This window comes from Eriocheir sinensis, chromosome 61, assembly GCF_024679095.1.
Source record: "Eriocheir sinensis breed Jianghai 21 chromosome 61, ASM2467909v1, whole genome shotgun sequence".
In the NCBI taxonomy this organism is placed as follows: Eukaryota; Metazoa; Arthropoda; class Malacostraca; order Decapoda; family Varunidae; genus Eriocheir; species Eriocheir sinensis.
In genome coordinates this window covers 5,717,637-5,741,808 of record NC_066569.1, presented here as the reverse complement: position 1 = coordinate 5,741,808, position 24,172 = coordinate 5,717,637, and the positions used below count along the sequence as shown (strand labels likewise).

General features: G+C 30.3%; 1 protein-coding gene across 1 annotated transcript in view; it reads left to right on the top strand.

The window, feature by feature from the left end:
* LOC126986016 (ionotropic receptor 21a-like) overlaps positions 1-24,172 on the top strand; it is a 55,092-nt gene that overhangs the window by 21,405 nt on the left and 9,515 nt on the right. Inside the window, exons 10-11 of the mRNA XM_050841702.1 lie at positions 186-344; positions 4,924-5,073. Coding sequence (XP_050697659.1) covers positions 186-344; positions 4,924-5,073 — 309 coding nt within the window. The remainder of the gene's footprint in view (positions 1-185; positions 345-4,923; positions 5,074-24,172) is intronic.

Genomic DNA, 24,172 nt, shown 5'->3' with positions numbered 1-24,172 from the left:
CTTCTTTTCTTCCCTTCTTTCTTCTTCATCCTCGTCTTTCCTTTAACCCCTCCCTTCATTCTCTTCCGTCCACTCCCTTGTTACTCCTCACACCACGCACACATCCCACCATCCCTGCTCCTCCCCGACGCAACCTCAACCATAGCCCCTTTCAGTCCCCCCCTTCAATTCCCTTCCATCTCCAGAGTCTGCACCAGAACTTCCGCCCCTACGGTGAGGCAAGCGAGATCTTCCCGAGGGTGCTGAGCGGGGCGGCCGTTATGATCCAGAACAGCCCCTTCCTGGAGTTTGTGGCGGCCACGCGGTTCTCACGACGCGGCCAGTCACGGATGAGGCTGATGAAGGTGAGGGGAGGAGAGGGAAGGGGAAGAGAGGGGAAACGGAGGGGAGTGAAGGCGAAAGTTGGGATTGTATGGCTTTTGGCACACGAGCGAATTGTGATCACGCCTTGACGAAACGAGTAATTGTTTTCGATATATTTCCCCTTTTTTTCTTTTTCTCTTCTTCTCACCTATCTTCTTTTTCTCTCCCTCTTTTTCTTTCTCTCTTTCGGTTCGGCTGATGAGGAAAAGTGAGAGAGAGAAAAAAGGTGTATCTGTCTTTCTTTCTTTTCTCTATTTTTCTGGGTCATGTTTTTTGGTCTCGAAGTCCCCAGTCTCTCTCTCTCTCTCTCTCTCTCTCTCTCTCTCTCTCTCTCTCTCTCTCTCTCTCTCTCTCTCTCTCTCTCTCTCTCTCTCTCTCTTGATTTCTTTCCTTTCCTTTTCTTTTCTTTTTCTTTTTCTCCCTTCCCTAACTCCTCCCCAACTCCCCATCACCTCCCCATTCCCCACAATACCTCCCCACTCTTCCCCATCCCATTCAAGTCTCTGTCTCTCTATCTTCCCCAAAACTGTATCTCATCTCCCCATTTTTCTTCTCCTTCCCCATCCAACCCCAATCCCCAGAGCTCCCCACAGCCTCCCCAGCTTGCCAATAACCCAATTAACCTCCCCACTCCACCCTGCACCCCTTCCACATCACACCATACCCCTCCACAATTCACCCCACTCCCACACATCCTTCCATATCACCCCCATTTAAATTTACATCCCTTCCTCTTCACCCCACCTTCCTCTCCACTACACCTCCCCTTCCACCTCACTCCATCACCCCACACCCCTCCCACTTCGCCCCACCACCCCACACCCTTTCCCCTTCACTCCCCACCCCTCTCACATACCTCCCACATACCTAGAATAAATGTGCAGTCCATTCTTGCAATATTTGTTACTTGCACGACAAAAGCAATGAGTTATATATGTTATCTGGAAACCAATAAGATGAGGGGGAGAGGGAGGGGAAAAGAGGGGAAAGAGGGGGAAAAGGAGGGGAAAATACGGGGAGGAAAGGGGTAGAAATAGGGGGAAAAGAGGGGAAAGGAGGGAAAAAAGGGGAAAGGAGGGAAAAAGAAGGGGAGGAGGGCTAGATGAGAGGGGGGAAGGGGTAGAAAGAGGGGAAAAAAGAGGGGAAAGGAAGGGAAAAGAAGGGGAGGAGGGTTAGGTGAGTGAAGGGAAGGGATAAAGAGGGAAAGAGGGAAGAGGAGGGGAAAAGAAGGGGAGGAGGATTAGGTGAAGGAAGGGGAAGGGGTAGAAACAGGGGAAAAAGAGGGGAAAGGAGGGGAAAAGAAGGGGAGGAGGGTTAGGTGAAGGAAGGGGAAGGGGTAGAAACAGGGGAAAAAGAGGGGAAAGGAGGGGAAAAGAAGGGGAGGAGGATTAGGTGAAGGAAGGGGAAGGGGTAGAAACAGGGGAAAAAGAGGGGAAAGGAGGGGAAAAGAAGGGGAGGAGGGTTAGGTGAGGGGAGGGGAAGGGGTAGAAACAGGAAAAGTAAGGGGAAACTCTCTCTCTCTCTCTCTCTCTCTCTCTCTCTCTCTCTCTCTCTCTCTCTCTCTCTCTCTCTCTCTCTCTCTCTCTCTCTCTCTCTCTCTCTCTCTCTCTCTCTCTCTTGTATCCCACCGCTGCCACCAGTGTAACAATCTCTCTCTCTCTCTCTCTCTCTCTCTCTCTCTCTCTCTCTCTCTCTCTCTCTCTCTCTCTCTCTCTCTCTCTCTCTCTCTCTCTCTCTCTAGTGTGATCAATCAGTTGGAAAAATGTCGAACCGATAAAAATGATATGTTGATGAAGTTGAACCGGATGTGACCTGGCCGTGTGTGTGTGTATGTGTGTGTGTGTGTGTGTGTCTGTGTGTGTGTGTGTGTGTGTGTGTGTGTGTGTGTGTGTGTGTGTGTGTGTGTGTGTGTGTGTGGGTGTGTTTTGATCTCAAGTAAAAAAAAAAGGTACAAAACACAAACAATGACGTCAACAACAACACCACCACAACCACCAATACCACCACCACAACCACCACCACCACCACCACCAACAACAACAACAACAACAAAAACAACAGGTAGAAGACGAGGAAGAGAAGGAACGAGAGGGAAAAAACAAACAAGCAAAATAAAAAGGGAAGAGGAAAACATATTAGGAGAATGAAGGAAAATTTTACATAGGGGAAGGAAAAGAGAAAAAGAGGAAAAAGGAAGGAGAGGAAAAAGGAAAAGGAGGAAAGAAGTAAACATATAATGGGGAAAGAAAGAGACGGCACAGAGGAAAGAAAATAAAAAAGGGAGAGAAAAAAGGAAAAAGAAAAGAGAAAAGAAGGAAACCGACAAAGGAAAATAAAAGGACAGCAAGAAGAAAAGAAAAGCAAAAAACAAAAGGGAAAAGAAGGAAAGGGGAAAAAGGGAAGGACAAAAAAGAAGAAAAAGAAGAAAGGAAAAAAATATAGGATGAGGAATGGAAAGGAAAAGAAAAAAGAAGGTAAAGGAAAAGAAAAAAGGGGAAAATGAGGGAGAGGAAAAGACTGGAAAAAAAGATAAAGAAAAATAGAAAAAAAATCAGAGTGAGTAACGACTTCATTTCACGGAACGAAGGGGAAAAAATAGGAAAAAAGGAAAAAAAGGGGGAAAAATTGGGAAAAGAAAAAGAAAAAGAGAAAGATCCAATTAGTTTGAAGTAGTGAAGAAAAAAAGGGGGAACGAAAGAAAGAAACGAGAGAGAATTATCCTCCTTTTCCGAGAAGTGTTTTTCCCTCCTACGACCAAGTTTTTTTTACTTTTTTTATTATATATCTTTACACAGTGACGCTCTCTCTCTCTCTCTCTCTCTCTCTCTCTCTCTCTCTCTCTCTCTCTCTCTCTCTCTCTCTCTCTCTCTCTCTCTCTCTCTCTCTCTCTCTGAACCTCGTATCTACCAATCTATCTGTCTCTCCATCTATTTATCAATCTGTTTGTTCTTTCCTTTATCCAACATTTATCTATCTATCTATTTACCTATCTGTATCTATTTCTATATACCTATCTATCTATGTGACGGAAATGAACACTGAGGCCACGCGTATCTATCTGACCCTTAACTTTACCTTTATCTATCTGTCTATCTATTTCTCAGTCCATCTATCCATGTATTTACCCCTCTACCTACCTACCTATCTATCTATCTATCTACGAACCAAACAAAGAAGCAAATCGTAAATCAAGGTGAGGCAATCAAGGCGACCAGGTAAACTCTCTCACCTGGAAAAACAAATTAGCAAACAGGTAAACATGAAGTAGTGCTCTCAGGTAACATTTTATCTATCTATTTATTTGCCATCTCCACGTTTCGCTTTTTTTGGGGGAAGGGGGGGGATGAAGTTTTTTTCTCTCTCTCTCTCTCTCTCTCTCTCTCTCTCTCTCTCTCTCTCTCTCTCTCTCTCTCTCTCTCTCTCTCTCTCTCTCTCTCTCTCTCTCTCTCTCTCTCTCTCTCTCTCTCTTTTCTGTATCCCACCGCTGCCACCAGTGTAATAATCTCTCTCTCTCTCTCTCTCTCTCTCTCTCTCTCTCTCTCTCTCTCTCTCTCTCTCTCTCTCTCTCTCTCTCTCTCTCTCTCTCTCTCTCTCTCTCTCTCTCTCTCTCTCTCTCTCTCTCCCTCTAAAAATAGGTGATCGTGTGCAAATTGGAAAGGGAAAGTTGGAGATATTTTTAAAGTTTTTTTCTCCTTTAATAATCTTTCCTTTTTTATTTATTTACCTCTCATTTATCACTTTTCATTTCTTCCTTTATTATTTTTTTATTTCCTTTACTCTATCCATTATCATCAACACCTCTTAATCATCCTCATCCCTTTTTTCTTAATCCTTTTCCTTCTTTTTCGCCTTCTCCTCCTCCTCCATTTTTTGTTCTATCTTTTCATAATTCTCTTTTTTTATACTTTTCTATTGGATAATTTTCTTCTCCTTTTCTTCTTCTTCTTCCTTCTCTTCCTCCTTTCATTCTTTTATTCTGTTCTATTTCTTCCTTTTCATCATACCATTTTTTTATTTTCTCCTTCCTCGTCCCTTCTTCCCCCCTTCCTTCACTCCCTCCTTCTTCTCCCCTTCCTCCTCCTCCTAAATCCTTTCCTCCATCTCTTTATTCTCCCTCCCCTCTCCTCCGTTTCCTTCCCTTCCCCCTTTTAACCCCCTTCCTCGTCCCTTCTTCCCCCTTTCCTTCATTCCCTCCTTCTTCTCCACTTCCTCCTCCTTCTAAAACCTGTCCTTCTTCTCTTCTTCTCCCTCCCCCTTTCCTCTGTTTCCTTCCCTTCCCCCTTTTAACCCCCTTCCTCGTCCCTTCTTCCCCCCCTTCCTTCATTCCCTCCTTCTTCTCCTCCTCCTTCTCCTTCTAAATCGTGTCCTCCTTCTCTGCTTTTCCCTCCCCCTCTCCTCTCTTTCTTTCCCTTCCTCTTTTAACCCCCTTCCTCGTCCCTTCTCTCCCCCCCTTTCTCTTTTACCTTTCCTTCACTCCCTCTTCCTTCTTTTCCAATTCCTACTACTTCTAAAACCTGTCCTCCTTGCCCCCCTTCTCACCCCTTCTTCCCCCCTTTTCAGGAGTGCTTCGCCCCCTTCAGCATCGCCATGTCCGTTCAGAGACACTCCCCCCTCAAGGCGCCGTTCGACCGTATCATCGGCTGGGTGAACAGCGCCGGGCTACCCAGGTTCTTCTTCCTCCGATCACTGAGAGTCTACCGCCAGAATGAGGTGAGAGGGGGAGGGGGGGGGGGGGTAAAGTGGTGATGGTGTGAAGTAGTGGTGGTGGTGATGATAGTGCTGAGTAGTGGTGTTGATAGAGGAACGTGCTGGTGGTGGTGATGGTGGTGTGGTTGTAGGTGAGGGGTGGGATACGGTAAGGGTGGTGTGAGAGGGTGGTATAGGAGTGGCGGTGGTGGTGGTGGTGGTGGTGGTTGTAAGGGAGGGGGGGTGATACTGTAGGGGTGGTGGTGGTGGTGGTGGTGGTGGTGGTTGTAAGGGAGGGGGGGGGGGGGGTGATACTGTAGTGGTGGTGGTGGTGGAAAAAAAATTGAAGAAGAGATATGAAGCAAAAATAAGGAATACGATGAAGAAAAGAAAGAAATGAGGAGGAAGAAACAGAATTGGAAAAGAAAGAGCAAGCATTAGAAGAAAGGAAAAGAGGGAATGATAACAAAGAGGAAAAGTAAGAGGAAAATAGAAGAAAAGGAGGAACAAAAGAAAACGGAAGAGAGAAGGAGGAGAAAAGAAATAGATACAGTAGAAAATTATCTTTGTTTTACCAAGGTGAGGCGATCAAGGCGACCAGGTAAACTTTCTCACCTGGAAAAACAAATTAGCAAACAGGTAAACATGAAGTAGAGGTTTCAGGTAACATTTTTTTTTATTTATTTACTTCCACCTCCACGTGTTGCTTTTTTTTTTTTGAAGGGGAAATGAAGTTCTCTCTCTCTCTCTCTCTCTCTCTCTCTCTCTCTCTCTCTCTCTCTCTCTCTCTCTCTCTCTCTCTCTCTCTCTCTCTCTCTCTCTCTCTCTCTCTCTGTTTTTTTCTGTATCCCACCGCTGCCACCAGTGTAACAATCTCTCTCTCTCTCTCTCTCTCTCTCTCTCTCTCTCTCTCTCTCTCTCTCTCTCTCTCTCTCTCTCTCTCTCTCTCTCTCTCTCTCTCTCTCTCTCTCTCAGAGAATGAAAATGATGATACTATAGTCTGTTGACGGAGCCTGTTCATCTGGCGCCTGGGCAGCGTTTGTTACGGCTCCTGTGATTGGCTGCAGCCTCCCTCACTCACATGTCCGCCGTGACGCTACACACTTGTATTTTCTTCGTCATAGCTCGTCTCTTATTCACGACAGACCACTTTAGTTGGTACCGTTGGACTCAGCAGTAATTGCGCAACTCAGTTATGTTTATCTGAACTCGATAAAATAAAACATTAAGGAAATGTGATGAGTTGAAGTCACAAGACAGCTCCGAAATGTTTATAACACGGTTTACCTATCATCGCTTTTCTCAGCAGTCTTTGAACCAGGGTTGAAATAAATAATTTCATCTCATACCGCAAAGTATCCTGAACGCTATGGTGCGATCAGATTATAGATAAAACGTGATATGAGCACAAAATCTATATATATATATATATATATATATATATATATATATATATATATATATATATATATATATATATATATATATATATATATATATATATATATATATATATATATATATATTCTTCGTTCCTCATATTTTCCAGGTATTTCTTTTTACTAACTTGTATGCTTGTCTTTTTTGTGTTTTTCTTATTCCAATCTATAACTAACTAATCTATTCTGTGTTCCTTATTTTTCTATTTACTTCTTTTCATTAACTTCTATGCTTGTCTTTTTGGTGCTGTTCTTATTCCAATATATAACTAACTAATCAATTTTTCTTTCCTTATATTTTCTAGTTATTTCTTTTCATTAGTTTGTATGCTTGTCTTTTTGGTACTATTCTTATTCCAATCTATACCTAACTAATCTATCCTTTGTTCCTTTTATTTTCTAGTTATTTCTTTTATTAACTTGTATGCTTGTCTTTTTGGTGCTTCTCTTATTCAAATTTATAACTAACTATTCTATTTTTCTTTCCATATTTTTTTTATTTACTTTTCATTAACTTCTATGCACGTCTTTTCAGTACTTTCCTTATTCCAATATATAACTAACTAATCTATCCTTCGTTCCTTTTATTTTCTAGTTATTTTTTTTATTAACAGGTATGCCCGTCTTTCCAATCTATAACTAACTAATCTATTTTTCGTGCTTTATTTTCGAGGTATTTCTTTTATTAACTTCTATGTCTGTCTTTTTTAGTGCTTCTCTTATTCCAATTTATAACTAACTAATCTATTATTCTTTCCTTACATTTTTTTCTAGTTATTTCTTTTTTATTAACTTCTTTGCTCATCTTTTTGGTGCCTCTCTTATTCCAATCTATAACTAAGTAATATATTCTTTCCTTATTTTTTTAGATATTTCTTTTTATTAATTCGTATGCTCGTCTTTTGGGCACTTTTCTTATTCCAATCAATAACTAACTAATCTATTCCTTTCCTTATATTTTCTAGTTATTTCTTTTCATTAACTTCTATGCTTATCTTTTAGGGTTCTTTTCTTATTCCAATTTATAACTAACTAATCTATTCTTCGTTCTTTATTTTCAAGTTATTTCTTTTCATTAACTTTCATGCCTGTCTTTTTTGGTACTTTTCTTATTTCAATTTACAACTAACTAATCTATTTTTCTTTCTCTATATTTTCTAGTTATTTCTTTTCATTAACTTCAATGATTGTCTTTTTTGGTTCTTTTCTTATTCCAGTCTTTAACTAACTAATGTATCCTTCGTTCCTTATTTTTCTAGTTATTTATTTTCATTAACTTGTATTCTTGTCTTTTTTAGTGCTTTTCTTATTTCAATTTGTAAGTAACTAATCTATTCTTCGTTCCATATTTTCAAGGTATTTCTTTTATTGGCTTCTATGCCTCTCTTTTTAAGTGCTTTTCTAATTCCAATTTATAACTAACTTATCTATTCTTCTTTCCTTATTTTTCTAGTTATTTCTTTTTATTAACTTCTATGTTCATCTTTTTTGGTACTTTTCTTATTCCAATCTATTACTAACTAATATATTTTTCTTTCCTTATATTTTTCTAGTTATATCTTTTTATTAACTTCTATGATTGTCTTTTTGGTGCTTCTCTTATTCCAATTTATAACTAACTAATCTATTCTTTCCTTATTTTTCCAGATATTTTTTTTATTAATTCGTATGCTCGTCCTTTGGGTACTTTTCTTATTCCAATCAATAACTAACTAATCTGTTCTTTTCTTTCTAGTTATTTCTTTTCATTAACTTCTATGCTCGTCTTTTTTTTTATTCCAATTTATAACTAATCTATTCCTTGTTCATTATATTTTCTAGCTACTTCTTTTTATTAACTTGTATGCCTCTCTTTTTTGGTGATTTTCTTATTCCAATTTATAACTAAATAATCTATTACTCTTTCCATATTTTTCTGTTTACTTCTTTTCATTAACTTCTATGCTCGTTTTTTAGTACTTTCCTTAATCCAATCTATAACTAACTAATCTATTCTTCGTTCCTTATTTTTCTAGTTATTTTCTTTATTAACCTCTTTGCTCGTCCTTTTGATTCTTTTCTTATTCCAAATTATAACTAACTAATCTATTTTTCTTTCCTTATTTTTCCAGGTTTTTCTTTTTATTAACTTGTGTGCTTGTCTTTTTTGGTGTTTTCTTATTCCAATTTATAATTAACTAATCTATTCTTCTTTCCATATTTTTCTATTTACTTCTCTTCGTTAACTTCTATGCTCGTCTTTTTGGTAGTTTTCTTTATTCCAGTCTATAACTAACTAATATATTCTTCGTTCCTTATTTTTCTAGTTATTTCTTTCTGTGCTCGTCTTTTTAGTGCTTTTCTTATTCCAATCAATAATTAACTAATCTATTCTTTCCTTATTTTTTCTAGTTATTTCTTCTCATTAACTTCTATGCTTGTCTCTTTGGGTTCTTTTCTTATTCCAATTTATAACTAATTAATCTATTCCTCTTTCCTTATATTTTCTAGTTATTTCTTTTTATTAACTTGTATGCTTGTCTTTCTTGTTGGTTTTCCTATTCCAATTTATAACTAACTAATCTATTCTTCTTTCCATATTTTTCTATATACTTATTTTCATTAACTTCTATGCTCGTCTTTTTAGTACCTTCCTTATTCCAATCTATAACTAAGTAATCTATCCTGCGTTAGTTTTATATTCTAGTTATTTATTTTATTAACTTGTATGCTTGTCTTTTTTGTTCTTTTCTTATTCCAATCTATAACTAACTAATCTATTCTTTCCTTACTTTTCCAGGTATTTCTTTTCATTAACTTCTATGCTCGTCTTTTGTCTTTTTGGTACTTTTTCTTTGTCTAACTAAGTAATTTGTTCCTCATATTCTATATTCCTTATATTTTTTTATTAACTTATTATTAACTTGTATGCTTGTCTTTTTGGTACTTTAATTATTTCAATCTATAACTAACTAATCTATTTTTCTTTCCTTATATTTTCTAGTTATTTCTTTTCATTAACTTCTATGCTCGTCTTTTTGGTACTTTTCTTATTTCAATCTATAACAAACTAATCTATTTTTCTTTCCTTATATTTTTTAGTTATTTTTTTTTATTAACTTCTATGCTTCTCTTTTTGGTGCTTTTCTTATTCCACTCTATAACTAACTAATCTATTCTTCGTTCCTTATTTTTCTAGTTATTTCTTTTTATTAACTTGTATGATGTCTTTTTTAGTGCTTTTCTGATTCCAATTTATAACTAACTAATCAATTTTCTTTCCTTATATTTTCTAGTTATTTCTTTTAATTAACTTCTATGCTTTCCTTTTTTGGTGCTTTTCTTATTCCAATTCATAAGTAACTAATCTATTCTTCTTTCCATATTTTTCTATTTACTTCTTTTTATTAACTTCTGTATTCGTCTTTTTTAGTGCTTTTCTTGTTTTAATTTATAAGTAACTAATTTATTTTTCTTTCCTTATATTTTCTAGTTATTTCTTTTAATTGACTTCTATGCTTGTCGTTTTGGTGCTTTACTTATTTTTATATTTACTTCTTTTCATTAACATCTATGCTCGTCTTTTTGGTACTTTTCTTATTCCAATCTATAACTAAGTGATCTATTTTTCTTTTTTTTATATTTTTCTAGTTATTTCTTTTTATTATCTTCTATGCTTGTCTTTTTGGTTCTTTTCTTATTCCAATCTATAACTAACTAATCTATTCTTTCCTATTTTTCCAGGTATTTCTTTTTATCAACTTGTATGCTTGTCTTTTTGGTACTTTTCTTATTCCAATCTATAACTAATTAACTAACTATTCTTCGTTCTTTATTTTTCTAGCTATTTCTTTTATTAACCTTTGTGCTCGTCTTTTTAGTGCTTTTCTTATTCCAATTTATAAATAACTTATCTATTCTTCTTTCCATATTTTGTACTTTTTTCTTTCTATTAACTTCTATGCCTGTCTTTTTTGGTGCTGTTCCTATTCCAATCTATAACTAACTAATTTATTCTTCTTTCCTTATTTTTCTATTTCTTTTATTAACTTCTATGCTCGTCTTTTTGGTGCTTTTCTTATTCCAATCTATAACTAACTAATCTATTCTTCGTTCCTTATTTTTCTGTTTATTTCTTTTCATTAACTTCTATGCTTGTCTTTTTTGTGCTTTTCCTATTCCAATTTATTAAGTGACTAATCGATTCTTCGTTCCGAATTTTCGAGGTATTTCTTTTATTAATTTCTATGCTTGTCTTTTTTCGTTCTTTGCTTATTCCAATCTATAAATAATTAATCTATTTTTTGCTCCTTATTTTTTCTATTTATTTCTTTTTATTATTTTGTATGTTTGTCTTTTTTGGTGCTTTTCTTATTGCAGTCTATAACTAACTGACCTATTCTTCGTACCTTATTTTTCTACTTATTTCCTTTTATTAACTTCTATGCCTGTCGTTTTTGGTGCTGTTCTTGTTCCAATCTATAACTAACTAATCTATTCTTCTTTCCTTATTTTTCTAGTTATTTCTTTTATTAACTTCTATGCTGGTCTTTTTGGTGCTTCTCTTATTCCAATCCCTAACTAACTAATCTATTCTTCTTTCCTTATTTCTCCAGGTATTTCTTTTTATTAACTTCTATGCTCGTAGTTTTTGGTACTTTTCTTATTACAATCTATAAGTAACTAATCTATTTTTTCTTTCCTTATATTTTTCTAGTTATTTCTTTTTATTAACTTGTATGCTTGTCTTTTTTGGCTCTTTTCTTATTCCAATCTATAACTAACTAATCTATCCTTCGTTCCTTATTTTTTTAGTTATTTCTTTTCATTAACTTGTATGCTTGATTTTTTTTAGTGCTTTTCTATTCAAATTTATACCTAACTAATCTATCCTTCGTTCCTTATTTTTCTAGTTATTTCTTTTCATTAACTTGTATGCTAGTCTTTTTTAGTGCTTTTTTTATTCCAATTTATAAGTAACTAATCTATTCTTCGTTCCTTATTTTCGAGGTATTTCTTTAATTAACTTTTATGCTTCTCTTTTTTGGTTCTTTGTTTGTTCCAATCTATAAATAATTAATCTCTCTTTTGCTCCTTATTTTTATCTATATACTTCTTTTTATTATTTTGTATGCCTGTCTTTTTTGGTTCTTTTCTTATTCCAATTTATAACTAATCTATTCCTTCCTTATTTTTCCGGGTATTTCTTTTTATTATTTCTGTGCCTTTTTTTTGTACATTTCTAATTCCATTTATAATTAAGTAATCTATTCATCGTTCCTTATATTTTCTAGTCATCTCTTTTTATTAACTTGATTTTATTAACTATAAAAAGAAATAGCTAGAAAATATATAACTAATCGAATCCTTATATTTGGAATATTTCAAGAACAAAGACGAGCATAAGTTAATGAAAAGAAATAACTAAAATATAAGGAAAGAATAGATTCATCGTTAAATTGAAATAAGAAAAGCCATCTAAAATAGAAGATAATGAAAGAAATACCTAGAAAAATAAGGAATGAATAGATTGATTAGTTATACATTAGAATGAAAAGTACCAAAAAGACAACATAAATTAATAAAAGAAATAACTAGAAAAAATAAGGAACGAAGGATGAATTATTGATTATAGATTGGAAAAATGAACCAAAAGACAAGCATAGAGTTAATAAAAATAACTAGAATATAGGAACGAAGAATAGATGATTGGTATAAATGAATGAAAAGTACCAAAAGACAAACAGGTTAAATAAAGAAATAACAGAAAATAAGGAACGAAAAATAGATTGATTAGTTATAGATTGGAATAAAAGTACCAAAAGACAAGCTAGAAGTTAATGAAAAATGAAACAGAAAAATATGGAAGAAAAGATATATTAGTTAGTTATAGAATTGGAATAATAAAAGCACCAAAAAGACAAGCATACAAGTTAATAAAATAAATAACTAGAAAATATAAGGAACGAGGAATAGATTAGTTAGTTATAAACTGGAATAAGAAAATACCAAAAGACAGGCATGAAAGTTAATGAAAAGAAATAACTAGACAATATATGAAAAATAGATTAGTTAATTATAGATTGAATAAAGAAAAGAGAAAATAAGGAACGACATAGATTAGCTGGTTATAAATTGGAATAAGAAAAGTACCAAGATGAGACATAGAAGTTAATGAAAATTGCTGAAAATAAAAGAATAGATTAGTTAGTTATAAATTGGAATAGAAAAGACCAAAAGACGAGCATGAGAAATTAAAAAAGGAAATGCCTTGAAAAAATGAATAGACAATAGATTTTTAATTATATAAAGAAATAAAACTGTCAGAAAAGAGAAAATAATAATAAGAATAATGTGGATGGCAAGACGAAGTAAGATTAGTGAAAAACAAAGGATGATAATAAAAGAAATAACTGGAAAAAACAGGAACGAAAAATAATTTCAATTGATTATAATATAACTTCTTGGTTCCTTATTTTCGAGGTATTTCTTTTATTAACTTGTATGGTTGTCTTTTTTAGCGCTTTTCTTAATCCAGTTTATAATCTAACTAATCTATTCTTCTTTCCTTATTTTTCCAGGTATTTCTTTTTATTAACTTCTATGCTCGTCTTTTTTGGTACTTTACTTATTCCAATCTATAAGTAACTAATCTATTTTTCTTTCCTTATATTTTTCTAGTTATTTATTTTTATTAACTTCTATGCTTGTCTTTTTGGCGCTTCTCTTATTCCAATCTATAACTAACAAATCTATTTTTCGTTAATTATTTTTCTAGTTATTTATTTTTATTAACTTGTATGCTTGTCTTTTTCAATCTATTCCTTCCTTACTTTTCCCGCTATTTCTTTTTATTATTTCTATGCTCGTCTTTTTGGTGCATTTCTTATTTAAATTTATAACTAACTAATCTATCCATCGTTCCTTATTCTTCCAGGTATTTCTTTTTATTAATTTCTATGCTCGTCATTTTGGTACTTTTCTTATTCAAATCTATAACTAACTAATCTATTCTTCGTTCCTTATTTTTCTAGTTATTTCCTTTCATTAACCTCTATGCTTGTCTTTTTGGTACTTTTCTTATTCCAATTTATATCTAACTAATATATTCTTTAATCCTTATTTTCGAGGTATTTCTTTTATTAACTTGTATGCTTGTCTATTTGGTACTTTTCTTATCCCAATCTATAACAAACTAATCTATTCAATACTTATTTTTCCAGGTATTTCTTTTTATTCACTTTTATGCCTGTCTTTTTGATACTTTTCTTATTCCAATCTGTAACTAACTAATCTATTTTTTGCTCCTTATATATCTATTTATATGTTTTTATTAACTTGTATGCCTGTCTTTTTTGGTTCTTTTCTTATTCAAATTCATAACTAACTAATCTATTCCTTCCTTATTTATCCAGGTATTTCTTTGTATTATTTCTGTGCTCGTCTTTTTGGTGCTTTTCTTATTCCAATTTATAACTAACTAATCTATTCTTCCCTTATTTTTCCAGGTATTTCTTTTCATTAACTTCTATGTCTGTCTTTTTGGTGCTGTTCTTATTCCAATCTATATTGGAATAAAAAAGCACTAAAATAGAAAAGCATGCAAGTTAATAAAAGAAATAACTAGAAAATATAAGGAACGAAGAATAGATTAGTTAGGTATAAATTGAATAAAAGAAAGACGAGCATAGAGGAATAAAAGAAATAACAGAAAAATAAGGAAGAATAGATTAGTTAGTTATAGATTGAATAAAGAAAGTAAAAAGACAAGCATAAGTTAATGAAAAGAAGTAAACAGAAAAATATGGAAAGAAGAATATATTAGTTAGTTATAAATTAGAATAATAAAAGCACCAAAAAAGACAAGCATACAAGTTAATAAAAATAAATAGCTAGAAAATATAAGGAACGAGGAATAGATTAGTTAGTTATAGATTGGAATAAGAAAAGTACCAAACAGACAGGCATAGAAGTTAATGAAAAGAAATAACTAGACAATATATGGTAAGAAAAATAGATTAGTTAGTTATAGATTGGAATAAGAAAAGTACCAAAAAGCACACAAGTTAAAAAGAAATAAGAAGAAAATAAGGAACGACGCATAGATTAGCTAGTTATAAATTGGAATAAGAAAAGTACCAAAAAAGACAGGCATAGAAGTTAATGAAAAGAATTAACTAGAAAAATAAGGAATGAATAGATTTTTTAGTTATAGATTGGAATAAGAAAAGCAATAAAAAGACGAGCAAAGAAGTTAATAAAAAGAAATAATAATAATAATAAGGAACGAAGAATAGATTAGTTAGTTATAAATTGGAATAAGAAAAGAACCAAAAAGACGAGCTTTTAGCGCTTTCTTAATCCAATTTATAATCTAACTAATCTATTCTTCTTTCCTTATTTTTCATATTTCTTTTATTAACTTCTATGTGCTTTTCTTATTCCAATCTATAAGTAACTAATCTATTTTACTTTTCTAATATGTTTCTAGTTATTTGTTTTTATTAACTTCTATGCTCGTCTTTTTTGGTACTTTTCTTATTCCAATCTATAAGTAACTAATCTATTTTTCTTTCCTTAAATTTTTCTAGTTATTTCTTTTGATTAACTTCTATGTTTGTCTTTTTGGTGCTGTTCTTATTCCAATCTATAACTAACAAATCTATTTTTCGTTAATTATTTTTCTAGTTATTTCTTTTTATTAAATTGTATGCTTGTCTTTTCCAATCTATTCCTTCCTTATTTTTCCAGGTATTACTTTTGATTATTTTTATGCTCGTATTTTTGGTGCATTTCTTATTCCAATTTATAACTAACTAATCTATCCTTCGCTCCTTATTCTTCCAGGTATTTCTTTTCATTATGCTCGTCCTTTTTGGTACTTTTCTTATTCAAATCTATAACTAACTAATCTATTCTTCGTTCCTTATTTTTCTAGTTATTTCCTTTCATTAACTTTTATGCTTGACTTTTTGGTACTTTTCTTATTCCAATTTATAACTAACTAATATATTCTTTACTCCTTATTTTCGAGGTATTTATTTTATTAACTTGTATCTTCGTCTTTTTGGTACTTTTCTTTTCTTATTCAAATTTATAACTAACTAATCTATTCCTTCCTTATTTTTCCAGGTATTTCTTTTTATTATTTCTATGCTCGTCTTTTTGGTGCTTTTCTTATTCCAAATTATAACTAACTAACCTATTCTTCCCTTATTTTTCCAGGTATTTCTTTTCATTAAATTCTATGCCTGTCTTTTTGGTGCACTTCTTATTCCAATCTAAACTGGATTAAAAAAAGCACTAAAAAAGACAAGCATACAAGTTAATAAAAATAAATGACGAGAAAATATAGGGAACGAAGAATAGATTACTTAATCATAAATTGGAATTAGAAAAGTACCAAAAAAAACAGGCATAGAAGTTAATGAAAAGAAAAACCTAGAAAAATAAGGGAAGAATAGATTAGTTAGCTATAGATTGAAATAAGAAATGTACCAAAAAGACGAGCTTAGAAGTTAATGAAAAGAAATAAAAAGAAAATAAGGAACGAAGAATAGATTAGTTAGTTACAAATTGGAATAAGAAAGGCACCAATAAAGACAAGCATATAAGTTAATAAAGAGAAATGCCTTGAAAAATAAGGGAAGAATATATATTTTTAGTTATAGATTGGAATAAGAAAAGCACCAGAAAGACGAGAATAGAAGTTAATAAAAAGAAATAAGAAGAAAAATAAGGAACGAAGAATAGATTAGTTAATAAAAAAAAATAGATTAGTTATAGAGTGGAATAAGAAAAAGTACCAAAAAGACAAGCATAGAAGTTAATGAAAAACTAGAAAAATGGAAAAGAATAGATTAGTTAGTTATAAACTGGAATAAGAAAAGAACCAAAAAGACAAGCATAGAAGTTAATGAAAAGAAATAACTAGAAAATAAGGAACGAAGAATAGATTAGTTTGTTATAAATTGAAATAAGAAGAGTACCAAAAAGACGAGCATACAAGTTAATAAAAAGAAATAAGAAGAAAAATAAGGAACGAAGAATAGATTAGTTATTTATAAATTGGAATAAGAAAAGAACCAAAAAGACAAGCATAAAAGTTAGTAAAAAGAAATAACTAGAAGAATAAGGAACGAGGAATAGTTTACTTAGTTATAACTAACTAATCTATTCTTCGTTCCTTATTTTCGAGGTATTTCTTTTTATTAACTTCTATGCTCGTGTTTTTTGGTACTTTTCCTATTCCAATTTATAAGTGACTAATATATTTTTCCTACATTATATTTTTCTAGTTATTTCTTTTCATTAACTTCTATGCTTGTCTTTTTGGTTCTTTTCTTATTCCAGTTTATAACTAACTAATCTATTCGATATTTATTTTTCCAGGTAGTTCTTTTTATTAACTTCTATGCCTGTCTTTTTGGTACTTTTCTTATTCCACTCTATAAATAACAAATATATTTTTTGCTCCTTATATATCTATTTATATGTTTTTATTAACTTGTGTGCCTGTCTTTTTTGGTTCTTTTCTTATTCAAATTTATAACTATCTGATCTATTCCTTCCTTATTTTTCCAGGTATTTCTTTTTATTATTTCTATGCTCGTCTTTTTGGTGCTTTTCTTATTCCAATTTATAACTAACTAATCTATTCTTCCCTTATTTTTCCAGGTATTTCTTATCATTAACTTCTATGCCTGTCATTTTGGTGCTGTTCTTATTCCACTCTAAATTGGAATAAGAAAAGCACTAAAAAAGACAAGCATACAAGTTAATAAAAAGAAATGACGAGAAAATATAGGGAACGAAGAACAGATTACTTAGTTATAAATTGGAATAGGAAAAGTACCAAAAAAAAAAAACAAGCATAGAAGTTAATGAAAAGAAAAACCTAGAAAAATAAGGGAAGAATAGATTAGTTAGTTATAGATTAAAATAAGAAATGTACCAAAAAGACGAGCTTAGAAGTTAATGAAAAGAAATAACAAGAAAATAAGGAACGAAGAATAGATTAGTTAGTTATAGATTGAAATAAGAAGAGTACCAAAAAAGACAAGCATATAAGTTAATAAAAATAATACCTGGAAATATAAGGAAAGAAAAATAGATTAGTTACTTATAATTTGGAGTAAGAAAAGCACCAAAAAAGACAAGCATATAATTTAATAAAAGAAATACCTGGAAATATAAGGAAAGAAAAATAGATTAGTTAGTTATAATTTGGAATAAGAAAAGAACAAAAAAAACGAGCATAGAGGTTAATAAAAAAACAGTTAGAAAAATAAGGAGCGAAGAAGAGATTAGTTAGTTATAGATTGGAATAAGAAAATTTCTAAAAAAACGAGCATAAAAGTTAATGAAAATAAATAAATAGAAAAATATGGAAAGAAGAATAGATTAGTAAGTTAAAAATTAGAATAAGAAAAGCACCAAAAAAAGAGAGGCATACAAGTTAATAAAAAGAAATCGCTAGAAAATATAAGGACCAAGGAAAAGATTAGTTGTAAATTGGAATATGAAAAGAACACAAAAAGACGAGCACAGAAGTTAATGAAAAGAAATAACTAGAAAATATAAGAAAAGAATAGATTAGTTAGTTATTGATAGGAATAAGAAAAGTACCCAAAGGACGAGCATACGAATTAATAAAAAGAAATATCTGGAAAAATAAGTAAAGAATAGATTAATTAGTTATAGATTGGAATAAGAGAAGCACCAAAAAGACGAGCATAGAAGTTAATAAAAAGAAATAACAAGAAAAATGTAAGGAAAGAAAAATAGATTAGTAAGTTATAGATTGGAATAAGAAAAGTACCAAAAAAGACGAGCATAGAAGTTAATAAAAAGAAATAGCTAAAAAAATAAGGAAAGAAGAACAGATTAGTTAGTTATAAATTGGAATAAGAAAAGCACTAAAAAAAACAGGCATAGAAGTTAATAAAAAGAAATAAGAAGAAAAATAAGGAACGCAGAGTAGATTAGTTGATTATAGATTGGAATAAGAAAAGCACAAAAAAGACTAGCATACAAGTTAATGAAAAGAAATACCTGGAAAAATAATTAACGAAGCATAGATTAGTTAGTTATAAATTAGAATAAGAAAAGTACAAAAAATACAGGCATAAAAGTTAATAAAAAATAAGAAGAAGAAAAATATCAGACGTGGAATAGATTACTTAGTTATAGATTGCAATAAGAAAAGAACCAAAAAGACAAGCATAGAAGTTAATTAAAAGAAATAACTAGAAAATATAAGGAAAGAAAAATAGATTAGTTAGTTATAAATTGGAATAAGAAAAGTAACAAAAAGACGAGCATAGAAGTTAATGAAAAGAAATAAGAAGAAAAAAAAGGAACGAAGAATAGAGTAGTTAGTTTAAATTTAGAATAAGAAAAGAACCAAAAAAAAAAACGAGCACAGAGGTTAGTAAAAGAAATATATATAGAAAAATAAGGAAAGAATAGAATAGTTAGTTATAGATTGGAATAAATAAAGGAACCAAAAACGACAAGCATACAAGATAATAAAAAGAAGTAAATAGAAAAAATGAGGAGCAAAAAATATATTAGATAGTTATGGATTGGATTAAGAAAATCACCAAAAAGACAAGCATACAAGTTAATAAAAGAAATAACTAGAAAATAAAAGGAACGAAGGATAGATTACTAAGTCATAGATTGCAATAAGAAAAGCACTAAAAAAGAAAAGCATACAAGTCAATGAAAACAAATAACTAAAAAATATAAGGAACGAAGAATAGATTAGTAAGTTATAGATTGGAATAAGAAAGGCACCAAAAAGAAGAGCATAGAAGTTAATGAAAAGAAATTAATAGAAAATATAAGGAAAAGAGAACAGATTAGTTATTTATAAATGGGAATAAGAAAAGTACCAAAAAAACAGGCATAAAAGTTAATAAAAATGAATAACTAAAAAAATAAGGAACGAAGAATAGATTAGTTACTTATAAATTGGAATAAGAAAAGCACTAAAAAGACAAGCATACAGGTTATAAAAAAAGTCAATAGAAAAATAAGGAAAGAATAGATTAGTTAGTTATAAATTACAATAAGAAAAGAACCAAAAAAGAAAAGCATACAAATTAATAAAAAGAAATACCTGGAAAAATAAGAAAATAATAGATTAGTTAGTTATAGATTGGAATAAGAAAAGTACCAAAAAGACGAGTACTCAAGTTAATAAAAAGAAATAACTAGAAAAATAAAGAACGAAAAATAGATTAGTTAGTTATAGATTGGAATAAGAAAAGCACAAAAATGACAGCATACAAGTTAATAAAAAGAAATACCTGGAAATATGAGGAACGATGGATAGATTAGTTAGTTATAGATTGGAATAATGAAAGTACTAAAAAATGAGCATAAAAGTTAATGAAAAGAAGTAAATAGAAAAATATGGAAAGAAGAATAGATTAGTTAGTTATGAAATGGAATAAAAAAAAAAGCACGAAAAAAGACAAGCATACAAGTTAATAAAAATAAATAGCTAGAAAATATAAGGAACGAGAAATAGATTAGTTAGTTATAAATTGGAATAAGAAAAGAACCCAAAAAGACGAGCACAGAAGTTAATGAAAAGAAATAACTAGAAAATATAAGGAAAGAATAGATTAGTTAGTTGTTGATTGGAATAAGAAAAGTACCCAAAAGACGAGCATACGAATTAATAAAGAAATATCTGAAAAAATAAGAGATGTTAATGAAAAGAAATACATGGAAAATAAGGAACGAAGCATAGATTAGTTAGTTATAGATTGGAATAAGAACACAACCAAAAGACAAGCATAGGGGTTAATGAAAAGAAATAACTAAAAAATATAAAGAACGAAGAATACATTAGTTAGTTATAGCTTGGAATAAGAAAAGCACCAAAAAGACGAGCGTACAAGTTAATAAAATAAATAACTAGAAAATAAAAGGAACGCAGGATAGATTACTTAGTTATAGATTAGAATAAGGAAGGTATTAAAAAGACGAGCATAAAAGTTAATGAAAAGAAGTATATAGAAAAATATGGAAAGAAGAATAGATTAGTTAGTAATAAAAAAGACAAGCATACAAGTTAATAAAAAGAAATAGCTAGAAAATATAAGGAAAGAGGAATAGATTAATTAGTTATAAATTGGGATAAGAAAAGAACCCAAGGAGACGAGCATAGAAGTTAATGAGAAGAAATAACTAGAAAAATAAGGAAAGAATAAATTAGTTAGTTATTGATTGGAATAAGAAAAGCACTAAAAAGACGAGCATAGAGGTCAATAAAAGAAATAACTAGGAAAATAAGGAAAGAAGAATAGATTAGTTAGTTATAGACTGGAATAAAGAAAAGTACCAAAAAGACGAGCATAGAAGTTAATGAAAAGAAGTAAATAGAAAAATATGGAAAGAAGAATATTTTAGTTAGTTATAAATTGCAATAAGAAAAGCGCCAAAAAAGACAAGTATACAAATTAATATAAAGAAATACCTGGAAAAATAAGGAAAGAAAAATAGATTAGTTAGTTATAATTTGGAATAAGAAAAGAACCAAAATGACGAGCATAAAGGTTAATAAAAAAAATAACTGGAAAAATAAGGAACGAGGAATAGATTAGTTAGTTATAGATTGGAATAAGGAAAGTACTAAAAAACGAGCATAGAAGTTAATGAAAAGAAGTAAATAGAAAAATATGGAAAAAAGAATATATTAGTTAGTTATAATTTGGAATAAGAAAAGAACCAAAAAGACGAGCATAGAGGTTAATAAAAAAAAATAACTAGAAAATTAAAGAACGAAGAATAGATTAGTTAGTTATAAATTGGAATAAGAAAAGCACCAAAAAAAGACAGCCATACAAGTTAATATAAAGAAAAAGCTAGAAAATATAAGGAAGAAGGAATAGATTAGTTATAAATTGAAATAAGAAAAGAACACAAAAAGACGAGCATAAAAGTTAATGAAAAGAAATAACTAGAAAATATAAAAAAAATAATACATTAGTTAGTTATTGATTGGAACAAGAAAAGTACCCAAAAGACGAGCATACGAATTAATAAAAAGAAATATCTTGAAAAATAAGGAGAAAATAGATTAATTAATTATAGATTGGAATAAGAGAAGCACTAAAAAGACAAGCATAGAAGTTAATAAAAAGAAATAACTAGAAAAATATAAGGAAAGAAAAATAGAGTAGTTAGTTATAGATTGAAATAAGAAAAGTACCCAAAAAGACGAGCATAGAAGTTAATAAAAAGAAATAACTAGAAAAATAAGGAAAGAAGAATAGATAAGTTAGTTATAAATTGAAATAAGAAAAGCACTAAAAAGGACAAGCAAAGAAGTTAATGAAAAGAAATAACTAGAAAATAAAGGACGAGGAATAGATTAGTTAGTTATAAATTGGAATAAGAAAAGAACCCAAAAAGACGAGCATAGAAATAATAAAAAGAAATACCTGGGAAAATAAGGAAAGAATAGATTAGTTAGTTATAGATTGGAATAAGAAAAGAACCAAAAAAGACAAGCATACAAGTTAATAAAAAGAAATAACTAGAAAAATATAAGGAAAGAAAAATAGATTAGTTACTTATAGATTGGAATAAGAAAAGTACCAAAAAAGACGAGCATAGAAGTTAATAAAAAGAAATACCTGGAAAAATAAGGAAAGAAGAATAGATTAGTTAGTTATAAATTGGAATAAGAAAAGCACTAAAAAAGACAGGCATAGAAGTTAATAAAAAGAAATAAGAAGAAAAATAAGGAACGCAGAATAGATTAGTTGGTTAAAGATTGGAATAAGAAAAGCACAAAAAGACAAACATACAAGTTAATGAAAAGAAATACCTGGAAAAATAAGGAACGAAGAATACATTAGTTAGTTATAAATTGGAATAAGAAAAGTACCAAAAAGACAGGCATAGAAGTTAATAAAAAGAAATAAGAAGAAAAATGTGGGACGAGGAATAGATTAGTTAGTTATAGATTGGAATTAGAAAAGAACCAAAAAGACAGGCATAGAAGTTAATTAAAAGAAATAACTAGAAAATATAAGGAAAGAAAAATAGATTAGTTAGTTATAAATTGGAATAAGAAAAGTACTAAAAAGACGAGCATAGAAGTTAATGAAAAGAAGTAAATAAAAAAAATATGGAAAGAAGAATAGATAAGTTAGTTATAAATTGGAATAAGTACTAAAAAGACGAGCATAGAAGTTAATGAAAAGAAGTAAATAGAAAAATATGGAAAGAAGAATAGATAAGTTAGTTATAAATTGGAATAAGAAAAGCACCAAAAAAGACAAGCATAGAAGTTAATAAAAAGAAATAGCTAGAAAATATAAGGAACGAGAAATAGATTAGTTAGTTATAAATTGGAATAAGAAAAGAACCCAAAAAGACGAGCATAGAAGTTAATGAAAAGAAATAACTAGAAAATATAAGGAAAAAATAGATTAGTTAGTTATTGATTGGAATAAGAAAAGTACCCAAAAGACGAGCATACGAATTAATAGAAAGAAATATCTGAAAAAATAAGGAAAGAAGAGATTAGTTAGTTATAGATTGGAATAAGAGAAGCACCAAAAAGACAAGCATAGAAGTTAATAAAAAGAAATAACTAGAAAAATATAAGGAAAGAAAAATAGATTAGTTTGTTCTAGATTGGAATAAGAGAAGCACTAGAAAAGACAGGCATAGAAACTAATAAAAGAAATACCTCGAAAATAAGGAGCGAGGAATAGATTAGTTAGTTATAGATTGGAATAAGGAAAGTACTGAAAAGACGAGCATAGAAGTTAATGAACAGAAGTAAATAGAAAAATATGGAAAGAAGAATAGATTAGTTAGTTATAAATTGGAATAAGAAGAGCACCAAAAAGACAAGCATATAAGTTAATAAAAGAAATAACTAGAAAAAAAAGGAACAAAGAATAGATTAGTTAGTTATAGATTGGAGAAAGAAAAGTACCAAAAAGACAAGCATACAAGTTTATGAAAAGAAATAACTAGAAAATATAAGTAAAGAAAAATAGATAAGTTAGTTATATATTGGAATAAGAACAGCACCAAAAAGACAAGCATAGAAGTTAATGAAAATAAATAAATAGAAAAATAAGGAACGCAGAATAGATGAGTTATTTATAGATTGGAATAAGAAAAGCACAAAAAAGACAAGCATACAAGTTAATAAAAAGAAATACCTGGGAAATATAAGGAACGAAGAATATAATAGTTAGTTATAGATTGCAATAAGAAAAGCTCCAAAAAGACGAGCATAATGTTAATAAAAAGAAATGACTAGAAAATATAAGGAACGGAGAATAGATTACTTAGTTGTAAATTGGAATAAGAAAAGCACTTCTTTCGCTGCATTCATCGTCAACAAACGAAAACCCATAAGCATTATCCCAACTACAATAAAAAAAAAAATACTGATGAGTACGCGAAACACACACACACACATATATATATAGATATATATATATATATATATATATATATATATATTTATATATATATATATATATATATATATATATATATATATATAATATATATATATATATATATATATATATATATATATATATATATATATATATATATATATATATATATATATATATATATATATATATATATATATATATATATATATATATATATATATATACTGTGTCATCATCATCACCCGCTATATA